We start from the raw sequence: 20,802 nt of genomic DNA, 5'->3' as shown, positions 1-20,802 counted from the left end.
TATTTAAAGTATTTATTAGGCCACTGTTTCAAAATTCTTAGCAGCCAATGTTACCTAAAGGAGAGACAATTATATGCAAATGCTGCTTGCTTGCTATTATTGTGGAGCACAGGAGGCAGTCCTGGATTTAACATAACGTGCCATCTTATTGGCAAGGTCATTCCTTTAGTGGCATCTCCAAAATATTGAGCTAACCATGTGAGAAGTCACAAGAAGAAAGGTGCATACTCAGCTATTACAATCTGGAATGCATTGGCTGAAAGGATGATGCAGGCAGGTTTAAAAGTAATTTTCTAAAGGGAACTAGATATGGACATGAAAAGAAAACCAAAATTGCAGAGTAACTGGGAAAGACCGGTGGTAGTAGTACTAACCGGATAGCCGAAACATTGATTTTCCTGCTCCTTGGATGCTGCCTGACCTGCTGTGCTTTTCCAGCACCACTCTAATCTAGACTCTGATCTCCAGCATCTGCAGTCCTCACTTTCGCCTCTTGCATAGATCTGGCACATGTTCAATGGGCCCAATGCCCATCTTTTAATATAACAATATTACCTCTCCATGTTGTGGTTCTGTTCGCCGAGCTGAGAATTTGTGTTGCAGACGTTTCGTTCCCTGTCTAGGTGACATCCTCAGTGCTTGGGAGCCTCCTGTGAAGCGCTTCTGTGATGTTTCCTCCAGCATTTGTAGTGGTTTGAATCTGCCAATTCCGGTTGTCAGTTCCAGCTGTCCGTTGCAGTGGTCGGTATATTGGGTCCAGGTCGATGTGCTTATTGATTGTGCTCATCCACAGATTCAATCAATAAGCACATCGACCTGGATCCAATATACCGACCACTGCAGCGGACAGCTGGAACTGACAACCGGAAGCGGCAGAGACAAACCACTATAAATGCCGGAGGAAAGATCACAGAAGCGCTTCACAGGAGGCTCCCAAGCACTGAGGATGTCATCTAGACAGGGGACGAAACGTCTGCAACACAAATTCCCAGCTCGGCGAACAGAACCACAACAACGAGCACCCGAGCTAAAAATCTTCTCACAAACTTTGATTACCTCTCCATGACAAAAATGACTTGTTGTCTAACTGCTACTTCACAGTGCCAGGGTCCCAGGTTTGATTCCAGTCTCAGATGACTGTTTGTGTGTATGTTCTCCCTGTATCTGCATGTCTGTGTGATGCTTCAGTTTCCTCCAACAGTCCAAAGGTGTGTAGTTTAGACGGACTGGCCATGCTGAATAGCTTGTAGTGTTCATGGATGTGCAGGCTACATGGAGTAGCCACAGTAAATGCGGGAATACAGGGATAGAGTGGGTCTGCATGGGATGCTCAGAGGGTCAGTGTAGACTCGATGGTCTAAATAGCTTCTTTCTGCACTATAGGGATTCTACAATTCTATTTGTTAGACCATGCCGTTACAGTGATCCACTGCTGCACCTTCACAGGCTTTGCAAACCCCAATATTTATAGCTCCAATATGTGTGGGAATTCATCTTTTAAAAAAATACTTCAAGATCATAGAACCGATATAAACAGTGCTGACTTTTCTGCTTCACGCCTCTCTTTGCTGAAATCAGTTGTGTTGATCCATTTGTCGACAATGGCTTCATTCATTGTGAGAATCTGCTGTGCACTGTCCCTGCAACGGAAGTCAGCTGCAGGCGTTGGATGCTGCAAAGGCAAGTCATCAGCAATTAAACAGTGAACTGAGAGATTTCTATAGCAATAGCAAGTTCATTCAAGGTAACCCGTGTGACCTTGGTTAAATAAATACAAAGATATATTTGACAGCAAGTCACTGATTGTAGAATATAACCCAGGAATGAGTCCAAAGCACGAGAGATACTGATCACAGTTTTGATGAATCCAGCATCCAGCAGTGTAACAATGAGTATTCTGTTTAAATCATAAGCACGCCAAAACATGAGGACAAAGAAATATACTTTAATCTGAATATAATATTAGCTGGTATTTTACCTAACATGTTAAACATCCAAAGGAACTTATTGTTAAAACTGACAGAACTGCAGATGCTGTAAATCAGAAGCAAAACAGGAATTGCTGGAAAAGCTCAGAAGGTTTGGCGGCATCTGTGGAGAGAAATCAGGATTAACGTTTTGGGTCAAGTGACCCTTCCTCAGCTGGGACTTTTTCAAAGCATTTGCAGCATTATTTCAAACTGCCAACTGCATGCTTTTGTAACAATCTTGGTGGATCTCTAGGGTTTGTATCTGTGCTCTGCGTTTGTCTGTGGTCGAAAAAGGAAGCTTTGGTTTTCGAAGGAGACCTCTTTCTTTTCTGCCTTCACCTTCAAATAAGCCAATGTAATGCTGAAATTAAGGCATTATGATTCCACCCTGGGAATTGGGCATGATGTGATGGCCTTGATCATCGACCACTGAACAGCACTTTCAAGGAATGGACACCCTTTCTCTTCAATTTGTGTCTCAAAATCCACAGCATTATTATCCCTAAGGTGCAGGGGGCTCAGTACTACATCCTACTGGCTACTGGTCTCATTTGTCATTTCTATAATTCGGCTTCCCAAAATAAGTACAACTTGTAGTTCAGCCTGAAATATAGTTAATTGGCCTTGTGTTTCTTGTTGATTCAGTGAGATAAATCACACACATAACACCCTGTACCATTCTATTGGTAAACCAAGTTTACTGTTGCCTCTTCCACCCAAGCCTAACATTTCAGATATAAAACCACAATTATTAAAGTAGGCCAGAGTTATAGAGATTGATTTGTTGTAAACAGCGCTTGTAAACAGTTTGGGATGATGCCATCTGCTTTCTCCAGGCTTCTTCCTTAAAGATCCCTTACAGTTAGTCCTCCCAATGACCAAGCTGACCAATGTACCAGCTGGGATATTGTTGAAGGAAACCATTCTGGAAGACCCCAGGATTACAAATGGCCAATCCCAAACAGTTCAAAGGAAGGTGTGCCACCACTCGCCTTGTGGACTCAGCAGGGGGGATAATGCTATGAGGCTGCAACTCTACATCACAACCACAGATGGCTCCTGCTGCATAGTGGCCATGGATCAACATCAAGATCAGGGACTGATGCACCAAGCAACTGAAATATGTCTTCCCAATTATCACCTTGGAATACACATGAAGGAAGGACATTCGAGGACGGCAATATTAATTGCTCTTTTGGTGGTGGAGTCCATGGAAGCACATCAAAGATGTAAACAAATGTCTTCAAAGACAGAGGGCAAACAGAAAGGTTTGCATTTATGTAGCACCTTTCATAGTCTCAGAATGTCCTAAATTCAAAATGGATATGTTTTAAGTTTGCACTCTCTCATAATAGCAGATATGTGGTAGCTATTTTGGGCATGGCAAGTTCCCACAAACAGCAAAGTGATGGTGACCAGATGAACATTGGCCAGGAATACTGGGAATAAATCTCTTGCTCTTCTTTAAAATGGTGCCAGTGGATCTTTAACATCCACCCTTCACAGCAGCCGGGGGATAACTGTCTCACTCAGAAGGAAAATGTGGGGATGACAAAATGTGAAATAAAAAGAGAGGACTAAGGGACATGCACCACCTTCTTCATATTAAATGGGGATTCTGAGGATATTGGCAAGTTACACAAGTCAGTCAAATGAGACCAGCTTGCAGTCGTGGTATCCCTACCTTTGATCCAGGAGCCCTGAGTTCAAGTCCCACTTCTCTCAGTAGTGTGAAAGAACATCTCTGACCAGGTTGGTTAGAAAATATTTTTTTCATGTCTCACGAGTTGAGGACTATAACACAAGGTCAGTTTATATTAACATCTAACCATGCGGACAGCTAGTGAGCTTACCTGAGTCTGAATGAAACTGGAATTTGGTCCTGCAAAAATCTTGTAAATTTTGGCATTCTGTAACTCTACAAGAAAGAAATATTTTGGTGGAATTAGACACACTCTCACTGTAACAAAGCAAACCCAGCAAGTATATCAGAAAATGTGATCACACCAGTGGAATCCTGATAGAAGTGATGTTTTAGAGCATTTGAGAGAAAATACTTATCATCTACTGTAAATTTAATCTGCTTTCTTTTTAAATTTGGGCATGAATATTCTGCCTCAGGGTATTGACTTGGCTGAGGCTTTTCCATTGTAAACCATCAGAGATGTTGGCACACCCAAGGCTGTATGTTTCTATCACTCAGTGGAGCCAATCTGTTTCAGTAGCTGCAAATGTCCTTGTCTATATATGAACGCAGTGGGGACATTGAGCTTTTTCCTGAATACATATAAGCAATGCTGTGGGTTGTTCAGCCAAAGATGAATAAAGAGAGAAATGCAAATATGACACCAGACAGGAAGGGAGAAATCTGAAGACATGGCTGAAAATCAGATAGTAGCAATACTGGACTAACATCTTCAGTGATTTCTGGATGGAAAATTGATGATTTAAAATCATTTTCATCTTTAATTAACATGTAAGGACAGACTTGAAGATGTCCAAAAGCACTTTTTTAAAATGTAAAGTCACGTATCAGATTATAAGGCTGCTCTTTCATCATAGCAAGATCACTGGTAGTGTTTTAATCAAAAAGGGTGAGCGCCCATCAAGCAAAGTAAAAGGTTGAACCTTGGTAGGAACCACAGTTGATGCAGGAATTAAACCCACACTTTGAGGTATCATGCTGTATTGCAAACCCACTGTCTAGCTGACTGAGCTAACCAACCCCAGGTTTTTCCTCAAACATAGTCACAGATGTAATGTAGAAACTGAGAGAGTCACGTTGTGCTCAGCACCTTCCACAAATAACAGTGTGTTTGTGAGTAATGTTTTTGTGATGCTGACTGAGGATTAAATATTGTTCAGGATGAGATCACTCTACAGTGCTTCTTGAAATAATGCTGTGGGATCTTTGAATTCTAACCAAGCAGGGATGCAGGTTTTCATTTATCAGCCTTGAGGAACATACATAACTCCTAGAGGGTGACTTCAAGTTAGACACACAGTGTACTATCACTGAGCCACAGATAAATTATATTCAGGAAGAGAAAAGAGGAAATGATGACGAGACTCAGGAAGAATTAGTAACCAGTGCAAATTTGACATAAACAGCATCTGCAGTCAAACTACAAGTAAAGTTTGGAATGAATTGCGGTGGTACCTGCATGAATGTGATTGTTTGTTGAATTTTCCTCCATCTTCCCATGAATTGCAAAACCAAACGAAACCACAAGATCAGAGGATGGGATGTAGGCGAGGGTGTGATAGCTAAAGAATACAAGTCAGCAAGTAACATCAGTTTGTTTTCGAGTAACACAGTGGGTGCATTGCTTCCGACCTTGCATTTGGATGACAGGTTTAGATGTTCCCCTGTCATACACACAATAAAATCCAGCCAAATGATCACTGGATTACTCTTTAAAAATTTGATTGATAGGCTGGGAAGACTGGTTAGTAAGGTTGGATCTCATGGAATACAGGGAGTACTTGCCATTTGGTTACAGAACTGGCTTAAAGGTAGAAGACAGAGGGTGGTGGAGGGTTGTTTTTCAGATTGGAGGCCTCTGACCAGTGGAGTGCCATAAGGATCGGTGCTGGGTCCATTACTTTTCATCATTTATATAAATGATTTGGATATGAGCATAAGAGGTATAGTTAGCAAGTTTGCAGATGATACCAAAATTGGAGATGTAGTGACAGCGAAGAAGGTTACCTCACATTACAATGGGATCTTGATCAGATGGGCCAATGGGCCGAGATATGGCAGATGGAGTTTAATTTAGATAAATGTGAGGTGCTGCATTTTGGGAAAGCAAACCTTAGCAGGACTTGTACACTTAATGGAAAGGCTGAGGGAGTCTTTTTGAACAAAGAGACCTTGGAGTGCAAGTTCATAGCTCTTTGAAACTTGTGTCGCAGATAGATAGGATAGTGAAGAAGGCATTTGGTATGCTTTCTTTTATTGGTCAGAGTATTGAGTACAGGAGTTGGGAGGTCATATTGCGGCTGTACAGGACATTGGTTAGGCCACTGTTGGAATATTGCGTCCAATTCTGATCTCCTTCCTATCGGAAAGATGTTGTGAAACTTGAAAGGGTTCAGAAAACATTTACAAGGATATTGCCAGGGTTGGAGGATTTGAGCTATAGGGAGAGGTTGAATAGGTTGGGGCTGTTTTCCCTGGAATGTCGGAGACTGAGGGGTGACCTTATAGAGGTTTATAAAGTCATGAGGGGCATGGAAAGGATTAATAGACAAAGGCTTTTCCCTAGGGTGGGGAAGTCCAGAACTAGAGGGCATAGGTTTAGGGTGAAAGGGAAAAGATATAAAAGAGACCTAAAGGGCAACTTTTTCACACAGATGATGGTACGTGTATGGAATGGGCTGCCAAAGGAAGTGGTGGAGGCTAGTACAATTGCAACATTTAAGAGGCATTTGGATGGGTTTTAAATAGGAAGGGTTTGGTGGGAAATAGGCTGGGTGCTGCCCGGTGGGACTAGATTTGGTTGGGATATCTGGTCAGCATGGACAAGTTGGACTGAAGGGACTGTTTTCTAAAGAAACAGACATCTCTCTGACTCTATGACTTGTGGCTAGCCCAGTATTTACAACCAATCCTAGGAAGGATTTGCACATGGGATTGTGAATTTTTAAATGCAGACTAGGAACCCAGGTCGGTCATCAAGTATAGTGGTTGATGGGAGTAAGAGACAAGCATCACTGCCAATTTTGATGAACTCAAATTCATGAATGGAGGAAAATGAGAAACCAACCAGAAATGAAGTGAAATAGTCAGGGCTGGAAGATATGACAACATGGGACTTTTATTTCAGGTTTCCACAGATTGCTTTTGTCTGAGGTATGATTATCAGAAGTAATTAGTGTTTTATGTTTGAATAAAAGCGAAGATTAGCGTTAGGAGACTGAGCATTCTGCATGCCATTATCACAAGAGCGGTAGCATTAAACAATCGAAGCTAAAGCACACTTAAAATGGGAATGTTTCTGGAACGGTTCCCTCTGCTATGACATAATATCCTGTGATCACAGTGCAGCAGCATAAAAGAATAGAAAACTGAAAGAACTGTTTCTGATTTCCAGCATCTACAAAGATAGAAATTGTTGAAAAGCTCAACAGGTCTGGCAGCATCTGTGGAGAGAAATCAGACTTAATATTTTGGGTTTCACCAGACACCCCCCACACCTAACATTTTTTCTAAAATCCAGTGGATACGGTTTCAACCTATTTAGCGTTTGCTCATAAGACAATTCCTCCATTCTCGGGATTAGCCGAGTGAACCTTCTTAAAGCCAACTGTTTGTCAAGGATCCAGTGCCACTTACCTGCCACAGGCGATCTGCGAAACCTCGTCCTTGATTTGCTCCACCTTCTGAAAGGTGTTCACATCAGCTTTCGTGCTCAGTCCCAGTTGCCCAGCTCTTCCTTCCCCACACGTGAACACGCTTCCACTCTACACAGAAATCAGAATTACACCATTTGGGTTCAAATCAAAAGACACTTCTTCACACACACAGGAGTGGTAATCCAGAAGCTCCCTCCCATACATTTTGGGTCGGGGCAGGGACTAATTCTAAATGCAAAAGCAAAACACTGTGGATGCTAGAAAATTGAAATAAATGAACAGAAAGTGCTAGAAGGGCTCAGCAGATTTGGCAGCACTGAATAATTATTTCGAGTCCAACATGATTCTTTGAACTGAAGCTTATTATTAAGAATAAATGTATGTTTCTGTTTCCACAGACCTGTTGAGTCTCTTCAGCACTTACAGTTTTTAATTCTAAATGTGAGTTCATTTCTATTCAGCCTCAAAAAATGTATAGCAATGATCTGCATCAATAAAAATATAAAGGACCTGCATGTCATTGGCGGAGTGGGAGGGGGAGTTAAAGTGTTCAGCCACGGAGCGGTTGGGTTGGTTGGTGCGGGTGTCCCAGAGGTGTTCCCTGAAACGTTCCGCAAGTAGGCGGCCTGTCTCCCCAATGTAGAGGAGACCACATCGGGTGCAGCGGATACAGTAAATGATGTGTGTGGAGGTGCAGATAAATTTGCGATGGATATGGAAGGATCCATGGGGCCTTGGAGGGAGGTGAGGGGGAGAGGTGTGGGCGCAAATTTTGTACTTCTTGTAGTTGCAGGGGAAGGTGCCGGGAGTGGAGGTTCGGTTGGTGGGGGGTGTGGACCTGACGAGGGAGTCGCGGAGGGAGTGGTCTCTCCGGAACGCTGATAGGGGTGGGGAGGGAAATATATCCCTGTTGGTGGGGTCTGTTTGGAGGTGGTGGAAATGATGGAGGATGATACGATGTATCTGGAGGTTGATGGGGTGGAAGGTGAGGACCAGTGGGGTTCTGTCCTGGTGGTGATTGGAGGGGCGGGGTCCAAGGGCGGAGGTGCGGAAAGTGGAGGAGATGCAGTGGAGAGCATCGTCGACCACGTTGAAGGGGAAATTGTGGTCTTTGAAGAAGGAGGCCATTTTCACACTTTCTCCTACTCGCTTTATCGACTCCACATCGACCTTCTAAAGAGCATCCCACCCAGACTCACTCTATCCTTTAACACTGCATCTCCCATGGCCAAATCACCTAGCCTGCACCTCCCTGCATTCTGTGGGGCAATTTAGTATAGCTAATCCAACTAACCTGCACATCTTTGAGGAAACCCACACAGACATGGGAAGAATGTGCAGGCTCCACATGGACAGGTGCCCGAGCATGGATTCGAATCCAAGTTCCTGGCACTGTGAGGCAGCAGTGCTAACCATTAAGCCACCATGCCACCCTAAAAGAATATCTTGCACTGATTAGGAATTAAATTAAAATTTGGAACTGAAAGCTAATCTAGGTAATGGTGACCATGAAACCATGAACAACCCTATGCAATAATGTAGCTGGTTCACTGATGTCCTTTTGGAAAAGGATTCACCGGTCCTGACCTGGTCTTACATACACATGCGTTGTGGTTAAACTATCAACCCGCCTCTAACAAACCACCTCTTTTGAGGTCCATGAGAGCTGGTTCTGGTAATAATGCCCTTAAGTTTCACTGAAGTAATTTTTCTAATAGATCAGTTCATGACAACCACCTCAATAACACTTTTTGTATTTAAATGCTGAAGTAAGTTGGTAATTAATCACTTCACTTTGCTTCTAAACCTCGAGTGTGCCAGTTACTGTTGAGAAGAGCCCTATAAGCTTATTGACTAAAGAATACCTTTGTTAATAGAGCAGTATGTTGACTCCCACAAGAGATGTATGTGACTCTGTGCTTCTTCATTTGTTTCACTCGACACGGGCTGACTTTATCTATTGAGAGGACAACATGCTTTAGTAATGAAGATTTCTAGTTAGCATTCAGCAGTTTTACCAATCAGAATGTTGGTGTCACACTCTCCACCAAACCAGCAACAGGGAAGGAAGGTGATAAACTATAAGGACTGCTAACCTGCCATTGGCAGATATAGTGAAAAGTTTACTTTCAATAGCATTATCATCACCAAATCCAACAAAATCAGCATCTTGGAGTTGACCATTTGACCAGAAACTGAATTGGACCAGCCATATAAATACTGTGGCTACAAATACATCTCCAAGGTTTGGAATGCTGTGTAACTCACCTTCTGTCTCCACAAAGCCTACTCCCATCTACAAGACACAAGTCAGGAGTGTGATGGAATGGTCTCCACTTGTCTGAATAAGCGGAGCTGTAATAACACTTGTACAAAAAAGGAACAAGAGGAGACCACTCAGCCCTTCAAGCCTGCTCTGCCAATCAGTAAGATCATGGCTGATCTAATTTCAACTCACCATTACATTTCTACAAACCCTTGATAATCTTTCCACTGCCTTGGTGGTGAGGGATTTATCTGACTTTGCCTTAAAATGTTTAAAGATTCTGAATCACAGCCTTTTGAGGAAAGGAATGCCAAAGACTCTCAACCCTCTGAGAGAAAAAGCATTTCAATGTCTCTGCTTTAAATGGGTGACCCCTTATTGTTAAACTATGACCCCTCATTCTAGATTCTCCCACAAGAGGAAATATCTTTTTGACATGCCCTCAGTCAAGTCCTTTCACGATCTTATAAGTTTCATTAAGCCATCTCTGACTCTTCTATACAGCAGAAGATGCAGGCCTGGCCTGTCTAGCCTTTTCTCCAAAGACAATCTGCTCATTCCTGATACAATCTAATAAATCTTCTCTGAATAGCTTCCAACATATTAGCATCCTTCTGTACTGTACCCAATACCCTGCATGCTGTGTCACCAAAGTCCTATATAACTGAAGCATAACTTCCCTACTCTTGCATTCACTTCTCCTTGTAATAAATTGGAAAATGCTATTAGCTTTCCTGATTACTTGCTTTACCTGTATGCTAACCTTTTGCAATTTAGACACTAAGACATTCAGATTTCTTTGCCTCTCAGGGCTCTACAACCTCTCACCATTTAGATAATATGCTTCTTTTCTATTCTTTCTGCCAACATGGATTATTTCACCCTTTCTCCCAATGCACTCCATTTGGAAGATCTTTGCCACTAACTAAACCTTTTTATACCTCGTTGTATGCTTCTTAGGTCCTCTTCACGACTCTCAAGAAGCTTTACCCCATCCAGGATAAAGTATTCCCATTGATTACCACGACACCCACTGCCTTCAATAATCACACACTCTACCACTAAAGCACAGAGGTAGCACTGTGTACCATCTACAACATGCAATGCACTAACTCACCAAGGTTTCTTTGACAGCACCTTCCAACACCTCAATCTCTACCAGTTTGAAAGTCAAAGGCTGCAGATGCTTAAGAGCACCACCACCTGCAAGTTCCCCTCCAAGCTACATGCCAGTCTGACAGAGAACTTTGTTGTCTTTTCTTCACTGTCAATTGGTCAAAATCCTGGAACTCCCTTCATCATATCTATCAGCTTCTCTACACCAGAAAGACTGCAGCTATTCAAGAAGGCAGCTCACAGCTGGGTGTCTGAAAACCCCTGAGTCTGTTAGGGTGGAATATGGAACACATTCCTTTGGACTTTCTTACAAACATAGTGCACCAGAAAACGGACAATTTTTATAAGACATGGCAACCCTTTTTGATATTTTGGAAGCAGATATGTCTGTTATTTTAATTAGGGCTTTTGTCTTGCCATGATGGTTTGGTTTAATTAGCCGAATGTCCTGAAAGAAAGAATTTCGAGCAAACGTGGGTTTAATAATTGATGCGCTCGAAGGTTGAGAGCTGAGGTCCTGTTATGCCGAGCAGCGTTATTTATTTACTTATTTATTTATTGATGTGTAATGAGTGTAGTTGTGAGTTCTTTTGTAGAGTAGTATAGTAGTTGGTTTATTGTTGTTGTTTTTGTTGTTGTAATGTTATTTTTCATATTTTTGTAATTTTATAAAGAAACTTAATTTTATAAAGAGACTTAAGGGGCAACTTTATCACGCAGAGGGTGGCATGTGTATGGAATGAGCTGCCAGAGGAAGTGGTGGAGGCTGGTACATATGCAACATTTAAGAGGCATTTGGATGGGTATATGAATAGGAAGGGTTTAGAAGGTTATGGGCTAAGTCCTGGCAGGTGGAACTAGATTGGGTTGGGATATCTGGTCGGCATGGATGGGTTGGACCAAAGGGTCTGCTTCTGTGCTGTACATCTCAATGACTCTATGTCTCTAAGTTATGAGCGTGACCTAATGTCATGAGTTGACAAGAAGTCCATTTGATTGATCCTGCTCATATCTTTAGTGACATCTGATTAACTTCAAGGGGAAAATGTGCTCTAGCATGTTCTTACCCACTGTGCTCTTGAGCCCCAGTTGTCCATGATTATTTCTTCCCCAACTGAACACTGCCCCAGAGAGAGACAGGACAAAGCTGTGCCGTCCCCCTGCAGCAATCTGAGCCACTGGAATCCCAGTGAGAGAGATTACATGTCTGGGTTGTAGCTGGCTGTATACTTCTTCGCCGAGTCCTAGCTGCCCATAAGTATTCTGTCCCCAGGAATAGACAGCACCACCTAGAGAGAATGGACAAACTTTTCCATTAGACAATCCAATGATAGGCATGACGCTGAAAACTTCATTGTGATCAGTAATAATGTGTTACCTTTGGAAAGAGCCAGTGAGTGGTAACGGCCACATGTAACCTGCACTATCGGAATGCTGGCCAATTCTACCCACCTGCAAATCAAAGAAAGGTATTTCTTTCAACTCTTCCAAACAAAGTATGTGAAGAATACGCAGTAGTTGACATCAGCAGGTAGCCTGTATCTCCATTCTGTAAGATCATGGCTGATGTAATATTCCCCATGTTCTCTTTCCTGCGTTTTCCCCTCAACCCTTCATTCCCCCCACCGATCAACAATTACCTATCTCAGCCTTAAATATGCTCTGTAGCAGGTGTTCCAAAGACTCACAACCCTCTGAAAGAAGACATTTCTCCTCATTTCGGAGCTGCCTCACAATATCCGGGACTCAGTTTCGATTCCAGCCTTGGGTGACTGCACGTGTGGAGCTTGTATTTTCTCCCAGTGTCTGTGCGGGTTTCCCCCGGGTGCTCTGGTTTCCTCCCACACCCAAAGGTGTGCAAGTTAGGTGGATTGGCCATGCTAAGTTGCCTCTTAGTATGAGAGAAATGCAGGCTAGGTGGATTTACAGGGGAGTGCAAGGTTATAGGAATAGGATGTGATGGATGGATTTGGGTGGGATGCTCTTTGGCAGGTGCAGGGGGACATAGTGGGCCAAACTGCCTCTTTCTGCACTGTAGGGAGTCTATGATTCCATGACCTCACTCTTAAATTGGCACCTCTTTATTCTGCCCTCTGGTCATAGACTCTCCCATAATGAGAAACATCCTCTCAGCATTTACCTCAGCAAGCCCCTTAAGAATCCTATTTGTTTCAATCAGATCACCATTCATTTTTCTGAACACCAATGAGTAGAGTCCCAGCCTATGTAGTCTTTGTTCATGAACCAATCTTTCTCTATCAGGAGACCATCGTAGCGAACCTTCTCTAAACTATCCCCTTTCCTTAAGTAAGAGGACCAAAATCACAGTACTCCAGAAGTGCTCGACCAGCACCTGGTATAGGTGAGGAAAGACTTCCCTAACTTTGCATTCCAACCCATTTGAAATAAGGGCCAATATTCGATTTGCCTTCCTGCATTTGTATGCTAGCTTTCTGTGTCTCATGCACAAGCACCCCCAAGTCCCTTTCTGCAATTTTTCTCTTCCAATTAAATAATGCTGTACTCTCTCGTTCTTCTGTCCATAAAAAAACTTCACAATTTCCCACATGATACTCCATTTACCCACATTTTTGCTTAATCTATCAATATCTCCCCATAACCTGTTTGTATCTCTGTCGTACGTTGTCTTTCCACCTATTTTTGTGCAATCGGCATATTTGGCTACAGTCTTGATGTTTCTATTCGACATCAGAGGGATAGGGGCTGAGTGCTAGATTGGGTTGGGATATCTGGTCGGCATGAATGGGTTGGACAGGGTCTGTTTCCGTGCTGTACATCTCTATGACTCTATTCCGTTGCCTATAAACATGAAGAAATGCTTGAAAAGGAGCAGATCACCGGGAACATAGCACCTACAATCTCTCTTCAGCACCTTACAAGTTTCGCAGTCTGTGGGAAACCCACTATAATGTGCTTTATTTCAAAGATGACGATATAATTGTACCAGATTGAAAACTATTAATAGCTAACAATCATTGGTTCTGTTTTTCTATTGGATTCCTTGACTTCCATAGAAATGCAGGAACTGGAAGACAAGAGACTTATTTAGTTTACTATCTACTATCCCACTAGACAAATGATACAACAATAATGGAGTTGTTCACTAGACATAAATCTTCTAGGAGAAAGTGAGGACTGCAGATGCTGGAGATCAGAGCTGAAAATGTGTTGCTGGAAAAGCGCAGCAGGTCAGGCAGCATCCAAGGAACAGGAGAATCGACGTTTCGGGCATGAGCCCTTCTTCAGGCTGAAGAAGGGCTCATGCCCAAAACGTCGATTCTCCTGTTCCTTGGATGCTGCCTGATCTGCTGCGCTTTTCCAGCAACACATTTTCAGCTTTGTTCACTAGACATGCCATCAGCCTACAACAGACTCAGACATAAGATGAGGGAAACACCAGTTTTGGTGGGGAATGGTGTTTGAATCTTGCTCCAAAGAGTCATATTGGACTTGAAACAGACTTGAAAGTTGAGCAAGTTCAATACAGAATGGATGTTCCTGATGGTGGGGGAGTCCAGAACCAGGGGTGACAGTCTAAAGGAGTGGAGTAAACCATTTAGGAAGATGACGCGAAATTTCTTCTCTAGACAGTGTTAAGCCTGTGGAATTCACTACCACAAAAAGCAGTCAAGGCAATACATTGTATGATTCCAAGAAGGAGTTGGATATAGTACTTGGGACTAAAGGATTAAATGGTATGGGGGAAAAGCGCAAACTGTCTATTGAGTTGGGTGATCTGCCATGATCATAATGAATGGCGGAGCTATTGAAGGGCTGAATGGCCTACTCCTGCTCCTATTTTCTGTGTTTCTAAGAAACATTAAGTCTGTTTTTCTCTCCCTCAGATGCTGCCAGATATGGAGCTTCTCCAACACTTTCTGCTGTAATTTACAGAGCTCTGTATTCTGTCAAATAGTAACCTAAGTAATATTACTGAGACCTTGGTCTGGAATTGTAACAATATATGTACTCCGTTTAGAGAACCATCTGGTGTTCAGTTTACAACAGGTATGTAAGCATTAGACTATGCTTATCCAGTCTGGACTTATTTTGTCATACCTTGGACGAGAAACAATGTCACAACATCTCCCAATGCCCAGTTGCCCATAGGTTCCAGCTCCCCAGGCAAAGACAGATCCATTTTCACAAAGGGCCAAGGTGTGATGCTTGCCACATGCCACATGGACAACTTTCTTTGTGCTTAGAGCCATTACCTGTCCTGTAAAAAAAACACACACACAACTTATGTATGTGACATGCATACATTATCCATCCTGAAAATTACATTGACTACAGAACAATCAATAAACAATGTAAATAAGTTTATTATGAGATCCTTTCTCAACCACATCATTTGATTCTAAAATCATTGGCAACAGTAGAGTTAAGAATTCCCAAATTTCCTAATGCCCTCTGAACATATGGACACATGCAGGCTCTGAAGATTCAGATGAAACATTTCCCTACTTACCCTGTATGCCTTTATCACACACATTGGCTCTCTATGCAATTGAGCTGAAGTGGAAAAGATTAGAGATATGTGTGCTGTCAGAGCATCTGGTGGTGGTTGGTTAAAAGGTGAAACATACTGATTCTGATAATATCACATTCTTATAGTATTTATTCACTCATGGGACATGGGTATCACTGGCTGAGCTGACATTTATTGCAGACTCCTAGTTGCCCTTGAGAAGGTGGGGGTGAACTTCCTTCTTGAACCACTGCAGTCCATGTGCTGTACGTGGATCCACAATGCCATTAGGGAGAGAATTCCAGAATTTTGATCCAATGACACTGAAGGAATGGTGATATATTTCCAAATGGGATTAAAGCAGCTAAATGGTTGTTTTTGACTAGCACAGACTTGATGGGCTGAAATGCTTTTTTGTTTCCTGTGCTGTAGACCCCTATGATTCTGTGACCCTTGGGTCAAGATGGGGAGTGGCTTGGAGGGGAAGATGCAGATGATGTTACTAGTTCCATTTGTCTGCTGCCCTTGTTCTTCTCTTGGAAGCGGTCATGGGTTGGAAGGTGCTGTCTCAGGATCTTTGGTGAACTTCTGCAGTGTTTCTTGTAGATAATACACACTGCTGCTACTGAACATTGGTGGTGGAGGGAGTGTATGATTGCAGATGAAGCGCCAATCAAACATGCTGCTTTGACCAAGATGGTATCAAGCTTCTTGAGTGTTGCTGGAGCTGCACTCAAGTGGGAAGTAGTCCATCATACTTCTGACTTGTGCCTTGTAGATGTTGGGGAGGCTTTGGGAGTCAGAATGTGAGTTACTTGCTGCAATATTCCTAGCCTTTGACCTGATCTTGTAGCCATATATTTATATGGCTGATCCAGTTCAATTTCTGGTTCAATGGTTATCCCCAGCTATGGATAGTTGGGGATTCAGTGATGGTATCACACTGAATGTCAAGAGGCAATGTGGTTAGATTGTGCCTTATTGGAGATGATCATTGCCTGGCATTTATGTGGTGTGAATGTTACTTTGTCTTAACTCTTAGTACTTACAACACTATGTCAATATTTTAAAATTCATTCATGGGAGAGAGGCACCACTAACTAAGCCAGCATTTGTGCCCATCCCTCTAATTGCCCTTGAGAAAGGTGAGCAGCCTTCTTGACCCGTTGCAGTCCTTAGTGTTTATAGACATCCACAATGCTGCTGGGAAGGTTGTTTCAAGATATTGCTTCAGTGACAGTGAAGGATTGGTGACATAGTTCAAGTCACCAAATGGATAAATTATACAAGAGGAATGGGTTACACCTTAATAGGTGGGGGACCAGCATTCTTGCAGGCAGGTTTGCAACCACAGGTGTGGTTAAACTAAGTAGTGGGAGGGAGGGGTCAAACTGGAAATTTAAGAATGAAGTCAAAGGGAAAATGAGAATAAGAGAAGTTAAGACAGACAACAGAATCAATGGAGCAGAAAACTCAAGAAGAGTTCATACAGTATGGTCAAGTGAAGTAGAGATTGATAGGAAGGGAGAGGGGAGTAACAAATTAAGAATACTATATATGAATGCACGAAGCATAAGAAATAAGGTGGAAGAGCTTGAAGCTCAGTTGGAAATTGGCAGGTATGATGCTGTGGGGATAACTGAGACGTGGCTTCAAGTGGACAGGGCCTGAGAAATGAATATTCAAGGCTATACATGCTATCGAAAGGACAGACTGATGGGCAGAGGGGGTGGGGTGGCCCTGTTAGTGAGGAATGATATTCAATCCCTTGCGAGGGGGGCATAGAATCAGGAGATGTAGAGTCAGTATGGATAGAGCTGAGAAATTCTAAGGGTGGAAAGATCCTAACGGGAGTTATCTACAGGCCCCCAAACAGTAGTTTGGGTGTAGGGTATAAGTTGAATAAGGAGTTGAAATTGGCCTGTCGCAAAGGTATTACTATAGTTGTTATGGGGGATTTCAACATGCAGGTAGACTGGGAGAATCAGAGTGGGACCAGACCCCAAGAATGGGAGTTTGTGGAGTGCCTCCAAGATGGATTCTTAGAACAGCAAAGAAGTCCTTCTGCAAGTGTACAGGGCCCTGGTGAGACTGTACCTGGAGTATTGTGTGCAGCTTTAGTCTCCAAATTTGAGGAAGAACATTCTGGCTATTGAGGGAGTGCAGCGTAGGTTCATAATGCCAATTCCCAGAATGGCTGGACTATTATATGTTGAAAGATTGCAGCAACTAGGTTGTATACTCTTGAGTTTAGAAGGATGAGAGAGGATCTGATTGAGACAAATAAAATTATTAATAGATTGGACACTCTGGAGGCGGGAAGCATGTTTCTGCTGATGGGTGAGTCCAGAACCAGAGGACACAATTTAAGAACAAGGGGTAGGCCATTTAGAACAGAGTTGAGGAGAAACATCTTCACCCAGAGAATGGTGGGTGTATGGAATGCTCTGCCCCAGAAGGCAGTGGAGGCCAAGTCTCTGGATACTTTCAAGAAAGAGATGGATAGAGCACTTAGAGATAGTGGAATCAAGGGTTATGGGGATAAAGCAGGAAATGGCTACTGATTGTGGATGATCAACCATGATCATAATGAATGGTGGTGCTGGCTCAAAGGGCTGAATAGCCTACTCCTGCACCTATTGTCTATTATCAGAATGGTGTGTGCAACATGAACAGGCCTTATAGTTTGTGATGTCCTTATGCATCAGCTGCTGTTTCCCTTTTAGCTTTTAGAGGGCCTGGGTTTGGAGAAGTTGCAAGATTGCTAAGCTATGTCACTGAGAAGGTGCTGCCCTCCCACACACTCTTTTTTGTGGCTGCTCTGATCAGAATGGTCTTGGCACTTGTGTAATGTTAACCAATATGGCAGTCTGGCTGAAGCTCCCTGACTGGGTGAATTTCCAATCTCTGATGTGTCATTGCAAGAAATAGCCAAACTGAAGCTGACTGCTTCTCTGTGGGCAAAATCAGAGGAAAATAAAAGCACCAAACCACCTCAGAGGGAGGGAGAGGGGGGAGGGAGGGGGAAGGGGGGAAGGGAGGGGGAGGGGGAGGGGGGAAGGGAGGGGGAGGGGGGGAAGGGAGGGGGAGGGGGAGGGGGGAAGGGAGGGGGAGGGGGAGGGGGGAAAGGAGGGGGAGGGGGGAAGGGAGAGGGGGAGGGGGGAAGGGAGGGGGGGAGGATGGAGGGGGGGGAGTGGGGGAGAGAGGGGGGAGGGAGGGGGAGGGGGGGAGAGAGGGGAGGGAGGGGGGGAGAGAGGGGAGGGAGGGGGGAGAAGAGGGGGAGGAGAGGGGGAGGAGAGAGGAGAGGGGGGGAGGGAGAGAGGGGGGAGGGAGAGAGAGGGGGAGGGAGAGAGAGGGGGAGGGAGAGAGAGGGGGGGGAGGGTGGGGAGAGAGGGCAGAGGGAGGGGGGTGAGAGAGGGGGGATGGGGGGAGGGGGGAGAGAGAGGGGGAGAGAGAGGAGAGGGGGAGGGGGGAGAAAGAGGGGAGAGAGAGGGGAGAGAGAGGGGGGAGGGAGGGGGAGAGGGAGGGGGAGGGAGCGGGGAGAGAGGGGGGAGAGAGGGGGGAGGGAAGGGGGAGGGAAGGGGGAGGGAAGGGGGAGGGAGAGAGGGGGAGAGAGGGGGGAGGGAGAGGGGGAGGGAGGGGGGAGAGAGAGCGGGGAGGGAGTGGGGAGAGAGGGGAGAGAGAGGGGGGAGAGAGGGGAGAGAGAGGGGGGAGGGAGGGGAGGGAGGGAGGGGAGGGAGGGGGGGAGAGAGAGGGGAGAGAGAGGGGGGAGGGAGGGGAGAGAGAGGGGGGAGGGAGGGGAGAGAGAGGGGGAGGGAGGGGGGAGAGGGGAGAGAGGGGGGAGGGGGGAGAGAGAGAGGGTGGAGGGTGGGGGGGAGAGGGAGAGGGGGAGGAGAGGAGAGGGGGAGGGAAGGGGGGGGGGAGAGAGAGAGTGGGGTGGGGGTGGAGGGAGGGGGGAGTGTTGAAGACTCCAACTCCCAGCTGGGGTTGCTGTCACTGTAACAATGTGTTACTTTGAACTCTGCACATGACAGTTGTGTATCGAAACTACTGCGCTCAAGACAGCTTTTGGAAGCAGCAACTCTGGGAGAAAACGAAACTGAAAAGATAGGGAGCGAAAGCATTGGCAGTGACTGTGCAAGTGGATATCTAAGGGGGGAGTGTTGAAGACTCCAACTCCCAGCTGGGCAAATCGGCTTTTAATTTGACTCGAGTATCAAAACTAAACCGAGATGAGCGCAGTCAATTGTCTTTGGATTTGTCATGAGTTAGTTTCTTTTCCGCACAATATCCCACAAGGAGTATCGGGGTGGGGGCTAAAGGGACCTGCAATAAGCGAACCAATCTGTTGCACATTGTGACAACTGGAGTGTCCGATTGGGATTGGGAACTGAGCGATACCGAGGGCGTGCGGAATGTTTGCAGCGTCTCCTGCACCCAGCCCAGTTTGACACCTTACCGATGGAGGGGGGTCCGCTCTCCTGCCTCGCGAGTTGCCCCTTCTCGTTCTCGCCGCAAGTGAAGACGGTGCCATCGTCCACGAGGAACACCGAGTGCCTTTCTCCACAGCAGACCGCTTTCACCGCCCGGTTCCGCGGGCACTCCACCTCTTGCAGCTCTGAGCTGGTTTGGTGCTTTAATCCCAGCTGGTGGGAAGCGCCAGACCCCCAGCACAACATGCTCTGTCCGCTCGCAGCCTGTGACCGTTCACCCAGAGTCCTGTCCCTCCTTCCTGTATCTCACACGCACACTGTGCCTCTCTCTCCGAAAGAGGCACTATTGAAAAACATATTTTGCATCAGACCAATCAGCTAACGCGTCTTTATTCTCCAGTCGCCCTGAAAAGATCGCTTTTGGGAAGAATTGATACGCTAAGTCTCTCTCTCTTCCTCAGATGTTGCCAAACCCACCGATTGTTTCCAACAAAATAAAAGAACTGCGAATGCTGGAAATCAGAAACGAAAATGGAAAATTACCAGAAAAAAATTACCAGCAAAACGCTGTGTCGTGTGAAACGTGATGTTTTTGTGCGTGAGACAAGAGCAAAGTGTTGGAAATACTCAACAACAAGAACAGAAATTGCTGGGAAAGCTCAGCAGGTCTAGCAGCATCACCGAAACACTAACTCTGATTTCTCTCCACAGATGCTGCCAGACCTGCTGAGCTTTCCCAGCAATTTCTGTTCTTGTTGTTGAGTATTTCCAAAACTTTGTTCTTGTCTCACACGCACAAAAACGTCACGTTTCACACGACACAGCGTTTTGCAGGCCAATTAATTACTTGGAAATGGGATCACCAACTGAATAAAGGAAATATGTCAGACAAGAACAGAAAACAGGAAGATTGTTGTTGTCTATTGCTTTTCACAGCCATTCGTCTCTCAAAGGTGCTTTACGGGCAGTGAAGATTTTGTTTCAAAGTGGTATAATGCTCTTGTAATGAAAGAAATGGAGCAGATAACTTTTCTCCCACTTTTTAACATACCCTTTCAGCAGATATGAGCATTTGCTGGAACAAGCAGGATACTTTTCCCATCCCTGTTTACCCCAAGAACTGCGTCACTGCTCAACGGTGTCAGAGTGCAGTAATGAGTCAAT

The 20,802-nt window shown here is 44.6% G+C and overlaps 1 protein-coding gene across 1 annotated transcript in view; it reads right to left on the bottom strand.

Moving 5' to 3' along the window:
- The window catches only part of LOC140485596 (probable E3 ubiquitin-protein ligase HERC4), a 45,564-nt gene extending 25,457 nt beyond the window's left edge, over positions 1–20,107 (bottom strand). Inside the window, exons 1-9 of the mRNA XM_072583884.1 lie at positions 19,665–20,107; positions 14,794–14,953; positions 12,092–12,165; positions 11,781–12,002; positions 9,197–9,288; positions 7,312–7,439; positions 5,131–5,237; positions 3,824–3,888; positions 1,545–1,672 (exon numbers count right to left, since the gene is read on the bottom strand). Coding sequence (XP_072439985.1) covers positions 1,545–1,672; positions 3,824–3,888; positions 5,131–5,237; positions 7,312–7,439; positions 9,197–9,288; positions 11,781–12,002; positions 12,092–12,165; positions 14,794–14,953; positions 19,665–19,884 — 1,196 coding nt within the window. The 5' untranslated portion in view covers positions 19,885–20,107. The remainder of the gene's footprint in view (positions 1–1,544; positions 1,673–3,823; positions 3,889–5,130; positions 5,238–7,311; positions 7,440–9,196; positions 9,289–11,780; positions 12,003–12,091; positions 12,166–14,793; positions 14,954–19,664) is intronic.
- Positions 20,108–20,802: the final 695 nt, after the last annotated feature.

This window comes from Chiloscyllium punctatum, chromosome 14, assembly GCF_047496795.1.
Source record: "Chiloscyllium punctatum isolate Juve2018m chromosome 14, sChiPun1.3, whole genome shotgun sequence".
Classification (NCBI taxonomy): domain Eukaryota; kingdom Metazoa; phylum Chordata; class Chondrichthyes; order Orectolobiformes; family Hemiscylliidae; genus Chiloscyllium; species Chiloscyllium punctatum.
This window is presented reverse-complemented; position numbering and strand designations above follow the sequence as displayed.